The sequence below is a fragment of the Calypte anna genome, chromosome Z (genome assembly GCF_003957555.1).
Source record: "Calypte anna isolate BGI_N300 chromosome Z, bCalAnn1_v1.p, whole genome shotgun sequence".
In the NCBI taxonomy this organism is placed as follows: Eukaryota; Metazoa; Chordata; class Aves; order Apodiformes; family Trochilidae; genus Calypte; species Calypte anna.
The window spans coordinates 2,629,374-2,651,754 of record NC_044274.1 but is presented as its reverse complement, the minus strand read 5'-3'; the positions used below and the strand labels follow the sequence as shown (position 1 = coordinate 2,651,754).

The window sequence follows — 22,381 nt, the reverse complement described above, 5'->3', positions numbered from 1 at the left end:
GACCTTTTATGTAGCCACATAAAAAATAATTGATTTCTTTAGGCAAGTTGAAAGGAAGAAATTTTCAGCCAGCTCAGTTTTCAGCTCAAAGTGTGGCCACACAACTGGAAATGTAAAGAAAAAAATGGAGAGGCAGAAGCAGGCAGAAGGTGGTGAGATGTGGTTTGAGCTTCTTTCAACAGCAGCTTGTTCAATGGGACTGAACGCAGAATTGCACCCTCTACCACTGGGATTCTAAGAGACTTTATCTTCTTTTTCAAATAAAATCAAACTTCTGCAGGAAGCAGAAAAGCAGGTTTAACAGGGAATATTAAAGGAATACATGGACACTTTGTATGCTGAAGATTGTCTGTAGATTACCCTGCAGCTAACTGGGGGATTAACACCTCTGAGATCCCACCAGCATCTTGGAAATCAGCAAGGCACTGGAGTTAAAAATGGGAGATTAAAAAAATCTAGTTTATCATCAATTCTGAAGTGACTGAGAGTCAGAGGTTGGAAAAGATCTTTAAGACCGAGTCCATCTGTAATCCAACAACCACAACCCAGAGAATACCCTCTTGCTGGAACATCAGCAAGGGTGGTAAATGCCAAGGGAGGACTTAGACACACATGGTGGAGTAAGAAATCAAAGATCCAAGTCATAGCAAAATCTCAGTTAACTACTTTCAGGCCAGAAAGAAATCCCAGAATCATCCAACAGTCCCCTCAAAGTGCCAGCTCAAAGCCTGTCATCATCCCTAAGCCAAAATGATGGATGTTCACTGAAAGAGGTTTAAATGTTCTGATGATGGGAGACAGGAATTAAATAATAAATTAATATTTAAATTAATAAAGCGGTGCAAGGGGCACAACCCCTGCCAAAAACCTTTAGCCAGTATCTCGCTTAAATCTTAATCCATCTAAAGCCTGTAACCCCATTCAAAAACAAAGGTTCAGAACTATGTAATTTAATTTAAGTCCCACCAGGCTCAACATCCACATCAGGTGTTGACCCTCAGTTTCTATCTGTACCTGGACTACAGAGCTTCAGCTGTAAGAACTAAAGCAATGCACAGCCTGACTTTGTACTCTTGATATTAATTTCACATCCAGAATCCTCAGTGTAGATATAATGAGACTTCAGCCAAACTTCTCCTGCCTGAGTTGAAGCATTTCAGGAACAGGGAAACAGGCAGAGGAGCACCTGCAGCCACAAGAATCAGAGAATGGCAGAGGTTGGAAGGGAGCTCAGAAATCATCTGATTTCTGGGGCAGGGACACCTCTCATCCAGACAAGGATGCTCCAAGCCTCATCCAGCCTGGCCTTGAACACCTCCAGGGAGGGGGCAGCCACAGGACCGGTGTCTCACCACCTCACAGTGAGGAATTTCCTCTCAGTGTCTCATCTAAATCTCTCCTCTTCCAGTTTAAGACTGCTTTCTGTTATCTCGTCCTAAGTCCTTTCAAAGTCAATGCTGCCTGCACCTCTCATCCCCAGAGTGTGGTCTGTGTGCATGGAATTCTACAGTTGATGAAAATCCCAGGATGGCTGAGGTGGGAAGAGAGCTCAGAGCTCATCTCCTCCAAGCTCCCTGCCATGCCCAGGGACACCTCTCATCTAGACAAGGATGCTCCAAGCCTCATCCAACCTGGCCTTGAACACCTCCAGGGAGGAGGCAGCCACAGCTTCTCTGGGCAATCTCTTCCAGAGTCTCAGCACCCTCCTGCTGAAGAACTTCTTCCTCAGATCCAGCCTCAACCTCTTCTCCTGCACTTTCAAACCATTTCCCCTTCTCCTCTGGCTGGACACTCTTGGGAAAAGTCCCTCTGCAGCCTTCCTGGAGGTTCCCTTCAGGAACTGGAAGGCAGCTCTGAGGTCCCCATGGAGTCTTCTCTTCTCCAGGCTGAACAATCCCAGCTCCCTCAGCCTCTCCTCACAGCAGAGCTGCTCCAGCCCCTGGGGCATCTTTGGGGCCTCCTCTGGACTCATTCCAACAGATCCATGTCCTTCTCCTGATGGGGACACCAGACCTGGAGGCAGTGCTTGAGGTGGGATCTCACAGGAGCAGAGGTGAATGCTCCAACACAGCTATTGCTGCAAAAGCCTCAGTTCAATCTCCAACACCTAAAATCAGTATAAAGTTGCAGAAATGTACCTCACATACTCAGCAGAGGCCCTGGACCTCATTACCTAATTTTTTATTACCCCTTGGCCCAAGCCCCAAAGAGAAAACCAAAACAAGACACAGTCCTCTTTAATTAATATCCCTTTGAGCCAACCCAGCATTAATTGATTTGAAGATGATGTGGATGAAAAGGCTCCAAAACACAGCCAGAAGAAATTTTTTTTTTTTTTTTAAGAAAATACCATGTACAATACACATCAGCTATTATATCCCAAGCTTTTACTGCCTCCCACACAGCCAGAAGAGTTTAATGATAAGACACCCACAGGCAGGCATGGTTATAATTTATGGAGAGCGGACCACATTCAATTTTAGATGAAAGCATTTGGCATTTGAGGGGGTTGTAAAATCCCTTCCTATGCCTGAGAAAGGATTCAGTGACAACTTCCAGAACGGACACCACACTTCAGAAGGAATTATGTCTGGCATGACACCCACACCAGCCAGACAGAGCTATAAATTTTCCTTCAGGCAGTCATTATTCCTTTAGAGTGCCTGAAGAGACAGGGAAAAAAATGTCAGTCCCACACAAAGATGGGATGAACTCACCCAGGAGGTTTGCAAGGATTTCAGGTTGTCACCTTGAGCTTGCTGCAAGTCTGTGCCGAACCAGGTTGGAAAGTTAATTGAGATTCAATTAACTGGAGAGCTCTAACAAGATGCCACAGCAAGGTTTTACACAGTTTACATGCTTTATGTGAACTGATTCCTGCAATCTGCCAACATGTCACTTTTTGTCATCCTAGTAAGCTGCTGCAATGACTTGAAAAAGGACTTGAAATACTGAGGGCATGTCATGAGTTTGAAGGGACTGATGGTGGCTGGGGTGGGAAGAGAGAAAGCAAAACAGAGGGGGTAAAAAAAAAAAGATGCTATAAAAAAAAAAAAAGACAGGAAGAGAAACACTGTAGCAGTGATTGAGAACATGTTATTTTCCAACACACAAACTGCAAAAGCTCACCAAGTTTTGTTTTCTTACCCTCCCCCCACTCCCAGTGAAAATACAAATGGCAAAGAGCAGTGGTTTCTGTTTAGCAAGAAGAAAAAGTCCACAAGGAGCTACAAGGTGTGTGACAAATCACCAGCCTGAGCAGGCAAGCTTCATGGCGTTACATTTATAGCATTTTAGTGGATTGAGCTAAAAATTATTACATTTTATCCTCTTTATATTGTTCAAAATAAGTTCACATAAACTATAATTTCTGAGAGACTTTTAGAAGCAGAGAGTGCACCAAGGGAACAGAAAAACAGAGGAGGAAGAGATAAGACTCTTCCAAGTTTGCTTTTTGGTTTCTTCTTATCAATTAATGCATTTATTTAGTAAACTTCCACAGTCCCCACAGAGCCTGTATTGAGCATGATGTAATTTTTAGTTGAAGAGATAGCATGGGCACAAATGGCAAATGCACTCAGATCAGCCCCACTCACTCATTTTGCCCTGAATTTGTTCATTTTGATGCTGCAGTGAAATCACTTGGTGCTGCCACACCAAGATTTTGGTTTGGAACTCTCCCAGCAGCTGAAATTTGTTCAGCTGGGATAGAGCAGAACTTCTGCAAAGCTTCAGAGTGGTTCAGAACTCGAGACACAGAAAGTAAAAAGTACATTTTCTCTAACAAGCAACTCTAAGCAAGAGAGCAATTGTAACAATACAAAAATAAAAAAGCATGACAGGAGCCATTGGAAATTTGAAGTTGACAGAAAAATTCAAGAAAAGGTTGGGCAAGAATAGGAAGGTGGCTCATGAGCACATGTTCCACCTGTGCTAAGATGACTTCAAGACATTTTAATTGCAGAAGTGTAAAATGCTTCACTTCCAGCTGCAGAAAGCCCTTCCATGATGAGCAGGTCTCTTACCTACCCTCTATCTCATTCCTGTCCAACAAATGTTACCAAAACCAGAGGCTCTACAGCTTCTGTCCAGCTCCAAGGCTGCTCTGACCTAGGAGCAACAACCTTGAGGAGATGTGCAAATCCCTGATTTATCCTTTAATAGAAATAACAGCACAAACAATCCCCAAAATGAAAACTGTCCAGCCTGGAGAAGGCTGCAGGGAGACCTCAGAGCACATCCCAGTGCCTGAAGGGGCTCCAGGAAAGCTGGGGAGGGACTTTGGATAAGGGCAGGGAAGGATGAGGGAGAAGATTTCCTACCAAACCCTCTGGATAAAGGGAACACAGGAGTTTGTGGCTGTGAACCTTTAGCTTTACAACCACTTGCTCTCCCTTCCCAACCCAGAGGAATCTTTATTCCATGACCTACCACAAGTGTTGTTGCTGGGTAGACACTTGCAGTTGTACAACTCTTTTTTCTCTCTGCTGTTAAACATCACATTTCAAGACCTGTCTATTTTTATTCTATTTCCCAGCCACTTTTTTTATAGCAGTTATTATTTTAGAACCTCTGAAATTCTACAAGAACATTGAGGTAATGTTCCCATCAAGGTAATTTCTCATGCACATCAGCTTCTTCCATTTGCCATGCTCCTCTGGAAGAAAAAACACTTCACACAAAAGACCCAAGTTGACTACAGAAACACAAGGTCTTGGTATTTTTATTTAAACACCTAGATATTGAGAAAAAATGAAATCACACCTTTCAGCTCTTTAATTTGAAGATGTCACCTTCAGGAGCAAAGTGCCTGGAGACATTTTCTCACAGTGGTCCCACCAGACATGAAAATATTCCATGTGTTTTGTTCCACACAACATCCTTTGGCTATAACCAGAAGGCTGCACCATCTTCCTTCTTCAAATGCTTAAATACTGTGATTTTACATTTGTTCTAATTGGGGTTTTCTCATCATTTTCAATATAATTGTTAAAAAAAAAAAAAAAAACAACAAAAAACCCCACATTCCACTTGGTATATTGGAAAAATGACAAGCTCCTCTATTCCTTCCACCACTACAGATTCCAGAGCATCCTCCACAAGTGTCCCTTCTTCCCCACAAGCACTCAGAACTTTGCTAAAGCTATAAAGTGGAAAGTTTAGGCTCTCACCTCCAAAGATGCCTGCTGAACCTCCTGGAATACAACTACAAGGAATGTCTCAGCCCCAAATCAGCACCACAGGCTCTGCCATGGTTTTTACAACACCCACCTTAGACTTTGCCACTGTCATCTGTGTTTATTAATGCCAATCCTCAGGGTCTGGACCTCTTCTGAACTGCAGAGGTTCTGATATGTTTGCACAAAAGCCTCAAAAGCAAAGTATTCAGGGAGTAATGTAAAATCAGCTTATACTGTTGGATAAAAACAGAAAAGGCTTCAGGTTTGTGAGCCTCTACTTAACTTTCTGTTCACAGAAATGACACATTCCTTTGCCAGTTGAAAAGTCTGTAAACCTGAGACATCTAATGCAGGATTTACCTGAAGAATACAGAGGAAAAACTACAATTAAGATGGTTCTCAGCAAATGATTCACTTCTCATATATTCTACTGACTAATCCTTTTCCCCATTTTTTGGACTTTCTTTTCACAAAGCAATGGATTCAGGTAGATATGAGATGATTGCTATGGTCAAGAACCAGCTGAGAGGTTTTGCCTGCAAAGTCCTCCTTGATTTAAGCCTTAATTCAGATCTGCTGAAAATTAGTTTGTTCAAAAGGATTCATAAATCCACCTTTACCCAAGGGTTCAAATCAAGCTCATATCCCAGCCTGGAGAAGAGGAGGCTCCCAGGTGAGCTCAGAGCAACCTTCCAATATCTGAAGGGGCTCCAAGAATGCTGGGGGAGGGCTTTGGACACGGGGGGGTAGGGAGAGGAGAAGGGAAATGGGTTAAAACTTGGAGAGAAAGGGGAGATTGAGGTTGGAGATGAGGAAGAAATTGTTGAATGTGAGGATGCTGAGCCCCTGTGCCAGGTTTCCCAGAGAAGCTGTGGCTGCCCCATCCCTGGCAGTGTCTCAGGTCAGGTTGGATGGGGCTTGGAGCAACCTGGGCTGGTGGGAGGTGTCCCTGCCTATGGAAAAGGGTTGGAAATGGATGAGCTTTGAGGTCCCTTCCAACCCAAACCAGTCTGGGATTTTTCCACAGGACAGACATCTCAGGATTTCTCAGTGGGACAGCTTTCCATACTGAATGGTAGAGCAAAGGAAATGTGGTAACTTCAGATGGAAAAGTGGAGGATCCTGGCACTCCCTCAAGCAGCATGCCCTGAGCCTCAGCTAGTGGAGGAAAGATGGGCACATGTCCCTGTATTTGGCAGGAGAAAAAATTGTAACAATTGAAAAAGGAGGACTTCTCCATTAAAAAAACAGAAAGGCAAGACTTCAGCTTCCTAATCCTTTAAAAGAAGAGAAAAGAAAAAAATCCCAAAAGAAAATGAAAGACAAACCTCTCCATAAGCCCTTCCTGCTGCCCCTTCCTAAAATTCTTGAGCCACAGGCACACCAGGGCACCTCCCTTGTGTGGACACTGCCCACTGCAGACAGAAATGTTACCAGATGCTCCCAGTTCTCATGGTGGAACCCAAGATCTGATGCAGAACATCCTCTTGAGAGCTCGAGGCACCCCGGTATCATCACCAGGTGCTCCAGGGTTTCTCAGAAACACCGACACATTTTAGGTACATTCACTTGATGTGAAGTGGAAAATAAAGCTGAGAAGCCAACCTTAAATACCTCACTGAAATCTTATTCAGTGGCAGCTGAGGCTGACCTGAGAAAATTACTGATAGGTGTCTTGCACACTCAAGCACCCTGAAAACTTCTGTGTTGCCCCACACATGTTAAAACTTTATGTTCTAGAGCAAAGAGTAAATACAGAAGCCTTATGTATGTGCATGGCAGAAATAAATGGACATAAATCAATTCTGAATGTTGGCTGCAGCAGAAATTCATCTCCCTTCATGTCAGGGCTTTGTGTGAACTGAAGCTAAGGGGAAAGTGGAAGTTTTTAGTCCAGGCAGGCTTAGACTACAGGTCTGTGTGCTTGTTCTGAAGATGTTGAGCACAGAACCACAGTCTGAAGAGCCCCTCAAGATCATGCAGTCCAACACCATAAGCTCACCACTAAACCCTGTCCCTAAGATCCAGGTCCATTGAAATCCCTCCCAGGGACGGTGACTCCACCACTGCCCTGGGCAGACTATTCCAATGTCTGACAACCCTTTCAGAGCAAAAAAAAAAAAAAAAAAAATGTTCCCCAAATCCAAAACAGCAGCAGGAATGCAAGAAATGAAGGCTTTGAACAATCACTAGGAATTCTTCCAGAGTTTCGACTCAGAATGAGATTTTTCATCTCGACAGAAAACCTTGTCATGTTCCTGACCACAACTCTCCTACAAACCTCTCATTTCCAAATTTCCTGCCTCCCCTATTCAGCAGCAGAGTGACAAGGTCTCAGCTCTGGCAGTGTTCATATCCACAACAGGAAGACAAAGCTTTGGATCTCAGCCAAGGAAAATCTGTCCCTTCCATTCCCCCGATACCGCTCGCCTCTCAACCCCACCAAAGGCTCCCAAAGGAATGGGAAAAAGGGCAAAGCTTGGCACAAAGGAAAAAAGCTTCTCCAGAAAGCTATCTAGGAAGGCCAAACAAGAAAACATTTGCTTCACAGGGTAAATAAGAATGTATAAAAGCCTCTCAGACCCACAGGCTCTCCATTTGGCAGGAGCAAGCCCCTAATGAGACCTCGACAAAGCTTGTTCAGTGTTCACTTTGTGGCCTCATTCCCATCAGGAATGGTTTTATGCCCACAAAAGAGTCATTGATCCAGGCAGGAGATTTCAGCAAGCCAAGTGGTACCTGAGGTAGAGTCAGCAGCCATCCTCCCCTCTGCACCTCCTCTGCCTCCCAGGTCCATCTCATCCCCATGCTCTCCATCTTACAGAACAGAAAGAGAAGATGGAAAGGACCAGAAGGAATTCAGGGAAATTCATGGGATAAGAGCTGTGGCTTCTTCTCCAGCCTCTCATAATTGTTCTGGTTGGAAAAGACCTTGGAGAGCATCAACTCCAACCCTTAACCCAGCACTGCCAAGGCCACCACTGCCCCATGGCCCTCAGCACCACATCTCCAGGCCTTGGAAATCCCTCCAGGAATGATGGGGACTCCAGCCCTGCCCTGGGCAGCCTGGGCCAGGCCCTGACAACCCTTGCCAGGGAGAAATTCTTCCCAAGCTCCAATCTAAACCTCCAGCTCAATTCCTCTTCTCCCATCCCTTCTTCCTTGGGAGCAGAGCCCGACCCCCCCTGGCTCCAACCTCCTCTCAGGGGCTTGCAGAGAGCCACAAGGTCTCCCCTCAGCCTCCTTTGCTCCAGGATCAACACCCCCAGCTTCCTCAGCTGCTCATCCAACACTTGTTCTCATGTATCCATATTCCTTACATTCCATGGTGGAAAACACATCGCTCTCACTTTCCAAGGTTTAGTTTTATTAAACACAACTATTTGTTGATGAAGGATTAAATAAATAAAACTGTATTCCAGCTGTGGAGCTGGTAGCACAAGTTGTATTTCAGGAACCAAATACTCTTCCCAGTGAAAAAAAGATTTTCCTTTGGATGCCAACATCCAAGCCATCCAAGCCCTCTCTTCAATTAAGATTCTTGGAAATTTTGCCATCTGAAGATGTTTTGGATAGCACATGTATGGTATTACACTTCACCTACATCCCTCTGTCTGACCATCTGACCCTTTCTAGACCACCAGAGGAGGCCCTGGAGATGCTGGGAGGGCTGGAGCAGCTCTGGAGCCAGGCTGAGAGAGTTGGGGTTGTTCAGGCTGGAGAAGAGAAGGCTGCAGGGAGAGCTTAGAGCACCTTCCAGTGCCTGAAGGGGCTCCAGGAAAGCTGGGGAGGGACTTGGGACAAGGGCAGGGAGGGATGGGATGAAGAGGAACAGTTTTAAACTGGAAGAGGGGAGACTGAGGTTGGAGATGAGGAAGAATTTCTTGAATTTGAGGGTGCTGAGCCCCTGTGCCAGGTTTCCCAGAGAAGCTGTGGCTGCCCCATCCCTGGCAGTGTCTCAGGTCAGGTTGGATGGGGCTTGGAGCAACCTGGGCTGGTGGGAGGTGTCTCTGACCATGGCCTTTAAGGTCCCAATCCATTCCCTGATCATGTCCATACCATCAGGACAACATGAAAACTGTTCTTGCAAGACTCCAAGACCACCTCTTCAGGAACACCACCATTTTGCAGCAGCGAAATATCTTTAGCACAGCAGATCGCAGCAAAATGCCTTTTCTTTTTGATTTTTCCAGCCCTTCATCCACAGTAAGATGGGGGCAGAATGACCAGGGTGAAGCTCTGTCACCTCAAAGTGGCTGCAGCCTCCCAGCCAGCAGCAGGTCCCTTTGGCCATGTCCCGTCACCTGGACAGTTTCAGCCATAAACCAACCTGACCCAGCCTGGCACAGCTCCAGACCTGGGGCAACTTCAAAATGAAAATTCAAAAAAAACCAAATTAACTGAGAAGCAAGAATTTACACTTTGCTCTAGGGAGAAATAACTGAATTTCCAGGTAATCCAACAATTTCTTTTTTTCAGTCATCCATTCTTTTCACCAAGATGTCTGCTCTTAGGTGTCACATTCTTTTCTAGTTAATATTATTTTTCTTTCCCCCTCAAAGTTGAGTCACTCTAGAAAATGCCACTTTTTAAAAAACTGAGAAACAAGCCCAAAAGAAATGCTCACTGCTCGCTACTCCAGCTACCACATACCCACAAGTTAAAAATGCCATCAAGTTTTCGAGTATTTAACAAAAGTAAGAGGCTTCAGGAGAAGGAAATAAAAGCTTCAACCTGTAACTGGTAAGAGAGTTTCTCCTGACACCCTGCTAAGCACATGATCTGTTTGGCTTTCCTGGAATTTGGCTGGGAAGCCTTTGACAGAAAGGAGGAGAATGTTTTTGATGGCTTGGTTCAAAAGGAAAAAAGAGGTATTTATCAGGTTATGTAAAACTCTCAGCCTTGTGTTGGAAAGTACAGCTTGGCAGAAAGATATTTCATTCCCATTGGCTGTGGGAGAACATGAAGTAAAAAATAACTGTGCTTTAATCTTATTAAGGGGGTTGCATTTGTTGGTTAAAGACAAAGATTTGTGTCAAAGGCTTCATTAAATCTTTGATCAATCTTTGCAGTTCAGCTTCTCCATGGGTCTACAAAAACAAGCAAGTACAGCTATAACCCATAGAAATTAAAAATAAATAAAAGGGGAAGACTTCCAGGCTTTTTAATGCTATATTGTAAAGAGAGACAGTTTCCCTCTCTGAAAAAAAAATCCTTATTAAAAATTATAGCTGTTGAAATGCATCTATTTGTGAAATCTGTCCTCAAAACCAAAGCTCCATCCATACAGGCAAAAATCTAAATATGCTCTTCAGAAGGCCAATTGCATCCTGGGCTGCACCAGAAAAAGTGTGGCCAGCAGATCCAGAGAGGTTGTGGCCACTTTGCTCTGGGAAGAGTTCACCTGGAATACTGCATCCAGCTCTGGAGCCCTCAACAGAGGAAGGACATGGACCTGATGGAGCAGGTCCAGAGGAGGCTATGGAAATTACCTTGGAACATCTCTGCAAGGAGAGGCTGAGGGAGCTGGGGGTGTTCAGCCTGGGGAAGAGAAGTTTCTGGGGAGACCTAAAAGCAAATTTAAAGTATCTGAAGGGGTCCAGGAAGGTTGGAGAGGGAGTGTGTGCAAGGGCCTGGAGTGATGGGATGAGGGGCAAAGGTTTTAAATTAAAGAAGAGCAGATTTAGGATGTTAGGAACAAGTTCTGTACCACGAGGGCAGGGGAACAATGGCACAGGCTGCTCATGGAGGTGGTTGAGGCCTCATCCCTGGGGATGTTCAACCCCATCCCTGGGGATGTTCAACCTCATCCCTGGGGATGTTCAACCTCATCCCTGGGGATGTTCAACCTCATCCCTGGGGATGTTCAACCCCATCCCTGGGGATGTTCAACCCCATCCCTGGGGATGTTCAACCTCATCCCTGGGGATGTTCAACCTCATCCCTGGGGATGTTCAACCCCATCCCTGGAGATGTTCAAGGTGAGGCTTGAGGAGGCTCTTAGCACCCTGATCTAGGTGAGGGTGTCCCTGGGGTTGGACTGAGTGACCTCTGGAGGTCCAACCCAAACCATTCTGTGATTCTGTCTTTAATTTCCACCACTATTTGTCTTTCAGGTTCACCAGATTGAAACCTTCACCTCATCTGGAGTTCTGGCTCTTGCACACAATTCTCTTCCCCAGGCATTTGTGTTCTTATTCATCTCCCTTTGAGCCTCCATGCAGAACCTCCCATGGCTGTCACCTCCTAAAAGCACAACATTCCTTTCAACCATGTGGATTCAACAGCCAGAATTGCATCTTTCTGCTTTCATTAATCACTTGGTTAAGATGGGAGTTAATTACCCACCTTCTTCTGATTGAAGCACTGGCAAACCAGCTCCCACTTTCTGCAAGGAACAAAGTGCCAGTAGGAACTAAGAGTTCACCTGCAAGCTCTTGAAGTAAACTATATTTTTAATTTTTATTTAAACCTTGCAGTTGAGTCAACTGACACCAGAAATCAAGGTTGTTTTTACACCAAAATCATGTATGAGACTGGGTCTGTTATGTAAATGAAAATACCTCCTGCTGATGGGGAAACCATAAGCTCTATCTGCAAGATGTATACTTATTTTGGAAGTCCTGCTGTGTTAATTTAAGGATTTATTTTAAGGATTTAATGGGATTAACAGGTAAGCAAACTCACTGCTCCTCTTGTTCACTTCAGTGACAGACTTTGCTTCCCTCATCTCCTTGCCATGTCTGTAACTGTGAAAATATAACCTTTAGGGGTTTTTCTTCTTAAATTCCACTCCCTTTCCAAGGCACAGGATGTTTTAATTGAAGTTGTGAAGCAATTTCTCTCTTCCCCTGACAGAAAGATTGGTAAAGGAAATCAAGCTTTTTAGGACTTGATCTAACCTGATCATGACACCAGACTTCCACAACTGCTCCTTTTAATAGTCCATTCTGTGCCCAACAGATATCACACAAATAATTCTCCTCTTTCACCCTGCACATGTTAAAAAAAAACCTACCAGACCTCAGGAGTTCTTTGAGGAAAAGGTTAAAACACAGTTTCAGCCATGATCTGACCCCCAAACATTCCCACACCAAAAAAAGATGAGGCAGACATCTGGCAGGAGGATGAAAGGAAAGCAGCTACCATGGAATTTAATAGCAAATGCAGCTTTGGATGAACTGAATCCATCAGCAGACCCAAAAACCATTTTGACACAGAACAACAAAAAACAATAATTAAAAAATATAATCTGTTATGCTTTATCACTGTCCCTCAGCCCAGCCTGAAACTCAACTCAGTTTCTCCTGTCTAAAAGCTTTTGCTGTTACCAGTGATCACCTTGATTCTTGGTTTCCTCTAACAAGCAGTTTCCCCTGAAGAATTATAGAAAAAATCACTTCAAAATAAGAAAATGTCAGGGAGATAAAATCACCACCACACCTCGTGACATTTGCTGCAGCACTCCCAGGGAAGAAGCTGGGACAGATGGTTACAATTATGATCTGGATGACCACAGACATCAGAAGGCTTAAGTCATGAACCACATCCTTGCTGTGCTCCATGCAAAACCCATGGTCTTTCCCCTAAACACCTTCAGCTCTCCACACAGGGCAGGAGAAAAGATGGGAGAGGGAGTGAATCCTCTTTCTCTGATTCCTCCTTCTGTACCTACAGATTCAGCCTCCACTTAAGTGTCAGATGTTTCCAAGTGCAATATTCTCCTGGTGAGCCACACAAACTACAGTGAAAGTTTGTGGTGGTGGGAAGAACCTGGGCTCAGGTATTTTGGAGACTCAGAAATTTCATCAAGTTGTGGATTCTCCATCCCTGGCAGTGTCTCAGGTCAGGTTGGATGGGGTTTGGAGCAACCTGGGCTGGTGGGAGGTGTTGGATTAGGTAACCCTTAAGGTCCCTCCCAAGCCAAACCAGTCTGGGGTCCCCAGCTGTGTCCACCTCTCCAGAAAAAAAGAAAATAAAACCTCCTGTGTGCTTCCTAAGAGTGGTTAAGTCTCACCAGTGCCAGTGGTAGAATTTCAAGAACTCTGGAGGCCAGGATCTTACAGCACAAATGGCTCTTCAGGGAAGGGATTGCCATCAGCACCTCTGACAAAAGCAGGAGTCCCAGAGCAGAAGTCCAAAAAAAAAGTTCTAAACCATCAGTGGTTTGCTACCAAAAAATACATTGAAGCTTCTAAGATTGCTCCAGAATTTCTTAACTAATTTTACACCAACTCTTCTGGTTTTCAGCTTCTTGGGAGCAAAAGCCCCACGAGTTTCATAGCCCCATACCAGCAGTGCAGCTGCTGTGCAACTCTTCTGTCCTCTCCCATCACTCAAACTCACAAAGATAAATCAGATTTCAGGAAAAAGCAGAGAGACAACACCACAGAGGATGTCAAAGGAGGTGTTTAAGAGCTTGAGAATGAAGACATCCCTGGCCTGCAGAGGTTTATACCAGAGGCAATGTTTTCCTGGGATTAAGACAATAGATTGAGTTTTATCAGGTGGAAAAAGGCAATGAAGGGATGTTTGAGCACACCTCAGAGGGGATGCTCAAACACCAGTTTGACAGAAATTCAGCTCCTCTGATCCTCAGAGCATCCAAGCAGAGACTTGGGTCAGGAGAAAGCTGCTCTAGAGCCCAACTTGCTGGGCAGCCTGAGCTCCTCTGCTCTTACTACAAAACTACTAAGCCTCAAAATGTGCACTTGAAAACATTTTTTGCTCCAGTTCAGACACATCTTCAGAAAAACTAAGAGGAAAGTTAGAAACCTGGACATTTCTCTCAATCTTTCACCTATCAGCATTGCAGTGAGAAGTGGGTGATGCTGTTAGGGATTGGAAATGAGAAGGAAGATAAAGAGATAGAAATGGGGGGGGGGGGGGGGAAGTCTCAGATCTCCTTTTTCCTCATGGGGAGCATGAAAAGGGAACTAAACACTGAGTAAGCAGGCAGGAGACAGACAAGGTTGTACTTATGGAGCAGATCACACACCAGATCTGTGACACATCATGAAAAAGGTTCTGGAAGGCAAAACCAACCAGCCTCTAATATTTGTAAGTAGAAAAAAAGCTTGGTGGAACTGGAAGAAACAACAGACACATCAACAAAGTAACTTTTTTGGGTTTTTGTCTCTGTATTTTGACAATTTTGAATTCAAGCATTACAAATCAGGCTACATAATAATCCTTTTCCCCTTCAATTTTCATATAAAATGTTGAATATGCATGAATAGTCCCCTTGTAAAGTCAAAGATAACCATGCAAGTGCTCCTAGCAAGCAGAACATAGCACCAAAAAAATAGAGAGGGAGGAAAGAGAGGGAGGAAAGAGAGGGAGGAAAGAGAGGGAGGAAAGAGAGGGAGGAAAGAGAGGGAGGAAAGAGAGGGAGGAAAGAGAGGGAGGAAAGAGAGGGAGGAAAGAGAGGGAGGAAAGAGAGGGAGGAAAGAGAGGGAGGAAAGAGAGGGAGGAAAGAGAGGGAGGAAAGAGAGGGAGGAAAGAGAGGGAGGAAAGAGAGGGAGGAAAGAGAGGGAGGAAAGAGAGGGAGCAAAGAGAGGGAGCAAAGAGAGGGAGCAAAGAGAGGGAGCAAAGAGAGGGAGCAAAGAGAGGGAGCAAAGAGAGGGAGCAAAGAGAGGGAGCAAAGAGAGGGAGCAAAGAGAGGGAGCAAAGAGAGGGAGCAAAGAGAGGGAGCAAAGAGAGGGAGCAAAGAGAGGGAGCAAAGAGAGGGAGCAAAGAGAGGGAGCAAAGAGAGGGAGCAAAGAGAAGAAAAAAGAAAATACAAACATGGCAAATAGAGAAACAGAAAAAGGAAAGAGAAAAAGGAAATAAAAAAAGGACAAGCTGTGGTACATGTAACTCACAGATGTCCAACACAGACCACCAGTTCCCTCCAAGTACTCAGGAATGTTGTAATTCCAACCAAAAAGCACAGAAATTACAAGAAGTCCTTCCTGAGCAGCACACACTGAATTCTGAAACTTCTGTGAATGCTACACCAGTCCATTCATGGGCCAGATCAGCTGTGATAATTACTGAGGTCATTAATGAAGATGAGCACTGCTTCTGACCATGTTCCAGGACTTCAAGGGGGGCTCCAAAGAAGTTGGAGATTCCCAATTTCCAAGGAGTTCCATGGACAAGACAAGGGGCAATGGGCACAAGTTGCTCCTGGGGAGATTCTGACTGAACACAAGAGGAAAGTTTTTCCCCCTGAGGACAATCAGACATTGGGATGGTCTCCCAGGGGAAGGGGTGGATTCCCCAACTTTGGAAAGGTTGAAGTCTCAGCTTTAAAATATCAATTTTATTTGCAAGAAATGGCTAACAAAATTTTTTTACTTTCCCACAAAAAGCCCTTAACTGTGGGCCATGAACTGGCAAATGCCAATACTGAAAAAAAAAAAAAAAAACCAAGAAGAGGGGATTTACAACTTATTTAAAAACACATACTTTTGAAGGCAGGTTGGTTCAATGTACCTTGTGAACCAAGGAAAATAAATTTCCCATTTCTAATGAGTTCTAAATCCCTACTGCCATGCATACTGATGCCTGTAAGATAGATCACCAACATCCCACCAGATCCAAGAGCTCCTTGACAACTATCTTGCTAACCTACAGAAAGGCTTCAAAGACAAAACAAAGTTGACTCAGTCTAGAAGAATGTCCTTCATGAAGTTAAAAACCTCAAATTTCAGTTTTCCCTCCTTCTTTCCAAACCCCCAATTGTTCCTTTAACTACTAGAGGGCAGCATGATTGGCAAGACAATTCTAAGCAAGATATTTGGTGTAAAAGCACTTGAATGCAGGCAAAGGAGGAGTGACTGGTGCCAGGATCTTGGCTGAATGGTTTCAGGGTTAAAGAGGCTCATGAGAGGGGAAAAAACAGGCTGGAAAGGATGAGAAGCAGAAGGGTAACTGTGGGAAAGGGTAAACTGCTGCTCATATCGTGTCTATTCATCACTCCTGCTGAATCACAAGGAAGGAAAGGGGGGGGAAGGCTTTAAAATTCAGTGTTTACAAGAGTTTCTTCATCTGCTGCTGTCATGCAAGTGATTACAGAACGTACAAAACACAATAGGTGGTATATAGGAGGTGACTGGGATCAAGGTAAAGAATTTCTAATTAAGTACATTCCCTCTTTTGGCCCATGAAAAAGAAATGTTCTGGAAAACCAGGATTCTACCTCCTTTCATCCTAAAGAAGATGATTTCAGTAAACTCATAATGTGGTATTTAAGCCACTAAACACCTTAACAGTTCATTTTCCAGTCTCTCAATTCTTAGTAAAGATTAAAAAACACACACAAAATAACAGAGAGCAGAAATCATGTCTGAGTTTTCCACATCTGCTCCAAATCTGCCTCTGTTTCATACACAGATTATTAATTTGCTCTCCTCTCTTCTCACCTGCACTGCACTTGTGCTCCTGATGCTCTATAAAATGAAGGCTTGCAAAGGGTTAATCCTGAGATATTACAGATAGCAAAACATACCATTTATTCAACCAATCCTATTGTATAAGTTTTATCCATAATCCAACATTTTATAAATAACCAGACAAGAGAAACATTAACCAACTGTTTGGCCCCCACGAGAAAACATTATTTCTGTTTTCCAACAGGATGAGGTACTTATTTTTCCCCCCTTTTCCCATGCAGAACATCAGAAAGCTTTTCCTAGAAAAAAAAAAAAAGTTCTTTTTCTTGGACTTAAAGCTTTAATTGAAGGTACTGGGAGAAGAGCTGGGACTGCAGGTGCTTGTGGAAGAAGCAAGAAAACCAAGGTGGGAGGAAATGAAGGGAGTTGTTAAGAGAAGGGCTGAAGAGGAATGAAGGGGATGGGAGTGTAGGGAGAAACAAGAAGAGAAACCTGAAGAGTTTGTATTAAAAACTGCAAGAAGGAAAAAGTCATGGGGGGGGATCTGGTGTCAGAGGAATGAGTGAGGAGGGAAGGAGGGGTGGCAGTCTGGATGGGCAATAAATCAGGGATGTAATGGGCAATAAATTAGGGACATAATGGGCAATAAATAAGGCATATAATGGGCAATAAATAAGGCATATAATGGGCAATAAATAAGTGACATAATGCAGAGTAAACTATTTACCTACCTGATAGGAAGCACCTTGCTTCTAAGCAAGAGCAAAACCATCAGGTAAGAAGAGAAATCAAACCAGACAGTGAGACCTGCTCACCCACACCCTGCAAACCACTTCAGAGCAGCATTTTAAGAGCTATTTTCTTTAGCAACTGGGAAAAAGGAAGAGAAGGTACCTGCTGGGAGTCTCAAGTTAAAAGGTTGTAGGCAATCATCTCATTAATTTTGTTTCCTCTGCTTAAATAAACTGCAAACCAAGCATTTGTTAGGTGTTGCATTTACAAGCCAGGGTCCACCCTGGAGTGTGTAAACTGGAAACCAGTGAGGAGTTGGACTCCATGGTTTCTCCAGGTCCCTTCCAACCCTGAGAATTCTGTTCCAGCAGCACCTAAGCTGTGTGTAACCTCCTCTGTGCTGCAGAGAAATGCTTTTACTGCCTCCCTGAGGAGAGCCAAGGACACTGTCACCAACTGGAAAAGATCTGCTGGCAGAGAACTTCCAGTCTGAACTTATAATATCCCCAAGGAATGCTGCCAGTGAATGGATTTCCCAAAGGAGCAAAATAAAGAGCATCAGGTTTAAACGAAACCCACTCAGAAAATGTTACTCAGCTCACTGGGAGAAAACAAAACATACCCTGAACATTAAGCAATATAATGTACTTTATTCTTATCAGAGGGAAGAATTTTTATATGGAATACTCTCCTGGTTTTGGCTGGGAGAGGGAATTTGCCTTCTTAGTGCTGTGTTTTGGATTCAATATGGGATTTGGTAGGAGAAGAATAAGACATCTGGTGGGGGGAAAGAGAGCAACCACCAACCAAAACACAGTGTAGAGCATAAGACACACACAAACTCCCTTTTTCTTAACAAATAAAAATGGCATTGAGACTTTGAGAATCTCCAGGCAACATCAACAGCAAAGAGTTGACCCACAAAAGGTCAGACTCAGTCTCAGGACAAAGCAGAATGCACTGCAGCATGGCACAACAATTCTTCCCTGGGTCACTCCCTTCTATCACAAAATCCTCAAGACTGGAAGGGACCTCCTGGTCCAACCTTCTGCTCAAAGCAGAGCCCCAGAGCAGCTCCTCACATCCACCTTAGTAAATACAATATGCACATCAAAGTATCTCACAATATTTTAAATAAGTGGAAGCATGGGATTTATCAAGCAGGGCACTCATTGTTTGGCTGGGTTGGTTCTTTTAAAATTCTCAAGAAAACAAAAAAGAGGAACTAAGTGCTACTTTTACCACGTGTCCATGAGGATAGAATTGCTTCAAATTCCAACACATCTCAAGGTGAACCATCCATGGTTACAATCCAAGAAGGGCTCGGGACAGCTTTGCTACACCCAGCACCCACACTGGGACCACTTGTGGAAAAAGAAATGGGTTATGACACATGTGGAGGTGAGAAGAGAGCTCACATGAAGGCATCACTTGACCTTTGTAAGTATAGTTTCTAAGAATATTAATACATAAATATAAATAGTTTATAAGAAGACAAGACTCACTTGCCACCCCAGATGCAATCCCATAAAGGAGGCCTCCTCCATCTGGTTGCTGCTGAAAGAGGTGGGTCCCTGGGGGAGGGCTTCTTTCTTGTCTAATGAAATTATACAGCAAAGTCTTCACAAGTCTGCTGGTGTATGGGAGACTGGAGGAGAAAAAAGAAAAAAAAAAAAAAGAAATAAAAAACAGCTTGAGTTGACTCACAACTTGCAGAAATTGGCACAACAAAGCCCAGGCAGGGTGCAAAGGGTGGTTGTAAAACAGAGACACTGAATCTCCCAGAGTTCCTGGGAATAGACTGGAAAGGAAAGGAACACCAAGGTTTGGCCAGTGTAAAGCTGCAGTGACTTCAGAAGGGCTCTGCAGCAGCAGCTTCAACAGCAGGGGCATGGAAACTACTTCTTTTTTTATTTCCTTTTTTAATACAGCTTCTCTGGGCAATCTCTTCCAGAGTCTCAGCACCCTCCTGCTGAAGAACTTCTTCCTCAGATCCAGCCTCAACCTCTTCTCCTGCACTTTCAAACCATTTCCCCTTCTCCTCTGGCTGGACACTCTTGGGAAAAGTCCCTCTGCAGCCTTCCTGGAGGTTCCCTTCAGGAACTGGAAGGCAGCTCTGAGGTCCCCATGGAGTCTTCTCTTCTCCAGGCTGAACAATCCCAGCTCCCTCAGCCTCTCCTCACAGCAGAGCTGCTCCAGCCCCTGGAGCATCTTTGGGGCCTCCTCTGGACTCATTCCAACAGATCCATGTCCTTCTCCTGATGGGGACACCAGACCTGGAGCCAATACTCCAGCTGGGGTCTAACAGGAGCAGAATTTAGGGGGAGAATCCCCTCTCTTTTGACCTCCTGCCACAAATCAACCACTTAATCGTTGTATTCTTTTACCTCAAGAGACAACTGGGATAATACTTACCCAAGGGAAAGAAGAATTCCATTTATTTAGTGTTCACTCCAGGCTTTGGTTACACAGGACAGGTAACGTTCTCCCAAACATTCCCCATTTTACCCCAAACCCTCAATTCCTTCCATCCAGAGATTTCAGCACCACACACTGAGGCTCTGCTGCAGTTTAAGGCTGAGATCTGCCCTGCCACCCCAAAACAGTTCCTCTCTCTTACACTAAGTAGAAATTACAGAAAAAAAAAACAAAACCAAACAACCAGCAAATAGATACATTCACCAAAAAGCTGCCTGCATAGAATTTCAAGTCAAAAGATGAATGGTAGCCTGGCCAAAATGAGTAAAAGCCACCCTGACAAAGCATTTTAACACAAAACAACTGGAAATCTGTTGAGGGGCTGCTGTGTATTTGCATTGCAAGCAGGATCAGTAGATTTCTGGCTTCACTTGCCTGCAGTGTTACAGAAAAAGACCCAGAACTGAATCTAAAAACCCACCCTGAGAAATAAAAGCTAATTTCATGGAATCACCCTCAAAAACAATGAACCTGGCATCCCAAACAGTCTGAGCTGTGAGATTGAAACTTGAAACTTTCTGACAGCTTCACAAATCTTTGTGCTTTGGGTTGGTTTTTTTTTTTTTTTTGAGCAGAATGAGTTTTGATGGAAAACACATTTTCTTGCCTTTGGGTTTTAAGTGGAAGGAGCCCCAAAAATGTCACCAGAATGATTGGCTTTGCCATGAGGTACCCCCAGGACATACCATGGACCATGCATCAGGTACTTGTGAATGATGCTCTCTCGTAGAATTTCTTTGTGGAATAACTGGCAGGAGAGGAAGACAATCAGAGTTGTCACAGCTTCCAAGGAAATGCTGTAGGTAATGTCTCTGCAGGGCAAGAAAAAAAGGAAAAACAAAGGTTTGTCTAATAGATTTCTTTACAAACTGCTTTCTAGGAAAATCTGGTAGCTTCACCTGAGGTTATACACTGTTTAGCAGAAGGAATTCTCACTAAACAAGAAATTAAACACAACCAGGGTCACTTCATACCAACAATGGGTTGTTTTTCTTAAACCTTTTTTTTTTTTCTTCTTTTTGATATGCCAAAAGATGTAAAAACAATGTAAAAACGTTGAGGTTTTGCCCAGAACATTCCATCTGTAATTTCCAGACAACACTTCAACTTAAAAATAATAAATACCTCTCCAAAGTGTGTCCTTTGTCCTGTTAAAATAAAACTCTTCCCAACTGCCATTGTGCTAAGTCAGGGAAATGTCCAACAAACCATCTGCCAGCAAAACTGGATCCCTAAGGCAGGAATTCACTCCAGAAATGCCAGCTCAGTGTATGAAATGCTGAGGAGACCCAGGTCCTGCCAGCACTTGTTCAGCTTTAAATGAGGGGCTGGAGGTAACCATGAGCCAAGCCCAAAGAATGTGTTGTGATGGTTAAAGATTGACACCAAAGAGTTCAGAAAAGCTCCTCAAGTTTGGGTGAATTGAGAAAGGTGCAGAACTGTGGATGAGACAGCCACAAATTTGGGTTATCTTGTGCTTTCTGTCCCCTCCTCTGCCTGTAACACCTTTGGTACAAACCATATTTTTAGGAGGAGGAAACCAGAATCTGCCTCCTTGGACAGTAATGAACTGCAGACAACACCAAATCTTTTTTAACCTCAATGAAATAACCTGGATATGAACCAGGATCATTCCTGCTTTCAATCCAACATCCCATTTGCTCCCTCCCTAAGTAAAAAGCTGCACAGTGCAACAATTCCATCCTGTAACCCCTTAGAAAGATCTTCATTGAGTACCAAGACTTTCATTGAGTACTTTGAATTTTTTTCACTATTTTAATTTCCACAACATGCTTCACAACCCAGTACCACGAAGTCACAAGAGTCCAGCATCAGTTAAAGGTGGTTTGTTTTTTTTACCTGGAAGCTACTAGGAATTTAAAATCTCTTTATGCTTCTCTAATTCAAAGATTTTTCCAGTATCTGTATTTAAAAAGATGATGAGTGTTTAAGCAGTGATGCTCAGTTTTTATTTATTACAAGGTCCACCTTGCAAAAATCTCATTTGTGGCAGGCAAGTACAACCATGAGCATAAAATGAGGAGGACTTAAAATAAAAGAACCACAGAAAACCCACAGAACCACAGAAAATGGAGTAAAACTCTCCATTAGTCTCAGGATTAGAACTGGTGGTGAGGAGTCAAGTTTACTTTTTAGCACCCTCAAATGCTTCTATATTCCCAGTGGTGGTGCCAGAAAAGCAAAGGATAAGGATGCAGAGCTGCAGGGTGGGTTCAGCTTCAGATTTCATAGCAAGGAGCACATCAGTTATTTACTCCAAAAAGTAAAATGGAATCACAGTTCCCTGGACAGCAGTCAGGAACTGCACCACCTCCAACATCAAAACGTTTTGGCCAAGTGAAGGTTCTGCAAAATCCCTCCTTTTATTTGCTCTCTCCTGACTGAAGCATCTCCAGCTGTAAATGTAATAAATGGATTTAGACACACTGCTTCTCTACAGCCCACTCCAAGCTTTTCTCTTCTTTTTGTCACTGAAATACAAAGATGATTTTTAAAGCACACAAAGCCTTGTCCAGAGTGCCAAAGCCTTGCACTCTCTGAAATCCTGGGGTGGGGAGCAGGGCAGGGACTGTCCCCCTGTGCTCTCTCCTC

General features: G+C 43.8%; 1 protein-coding gene across 2 annotated transcripts in view; it reads right to left on the bottom strand.

Annotated features, from left to right (window-relative positions):
* Nucleotides 1–252: 252 nt before the first annotated feature.
* The window catches only part of LOC103534298 (dymeclin), a 45,269-nt gene continuing 23,140 nt past the window's right edge, over nucleotides 253–22,381 (bottom strand). Inside the window, exons 7-9 of one of the 2 annotated variants that reach the window (XM_030467692.1) lie at nucleotides 20,455–20,580; nucleotides 18,796–18,938; nucleotides 253–274 (exon numbers count right to left, since the gene is read on the bottom strand). In XM_030467692.1, coding sequence (XP_030323552.1) covers nucleotides 267–274; nucleotides 18,796–18,938; nucleotides 20,455–20,580 — 277 coding nt within the window. In that variant the 3' untranslated portion in view covers nucleotides 253–266. Of the gene's footprint in view, nucleotides 275–18,044; nucleotides 18,379–18,795; nucleotides 18,939–20,454; nucleotides 20,581–22,381 lie in introns of those variants that run through there. The other variant, XM_030467691.1, reaches the window with a different exon arrangement.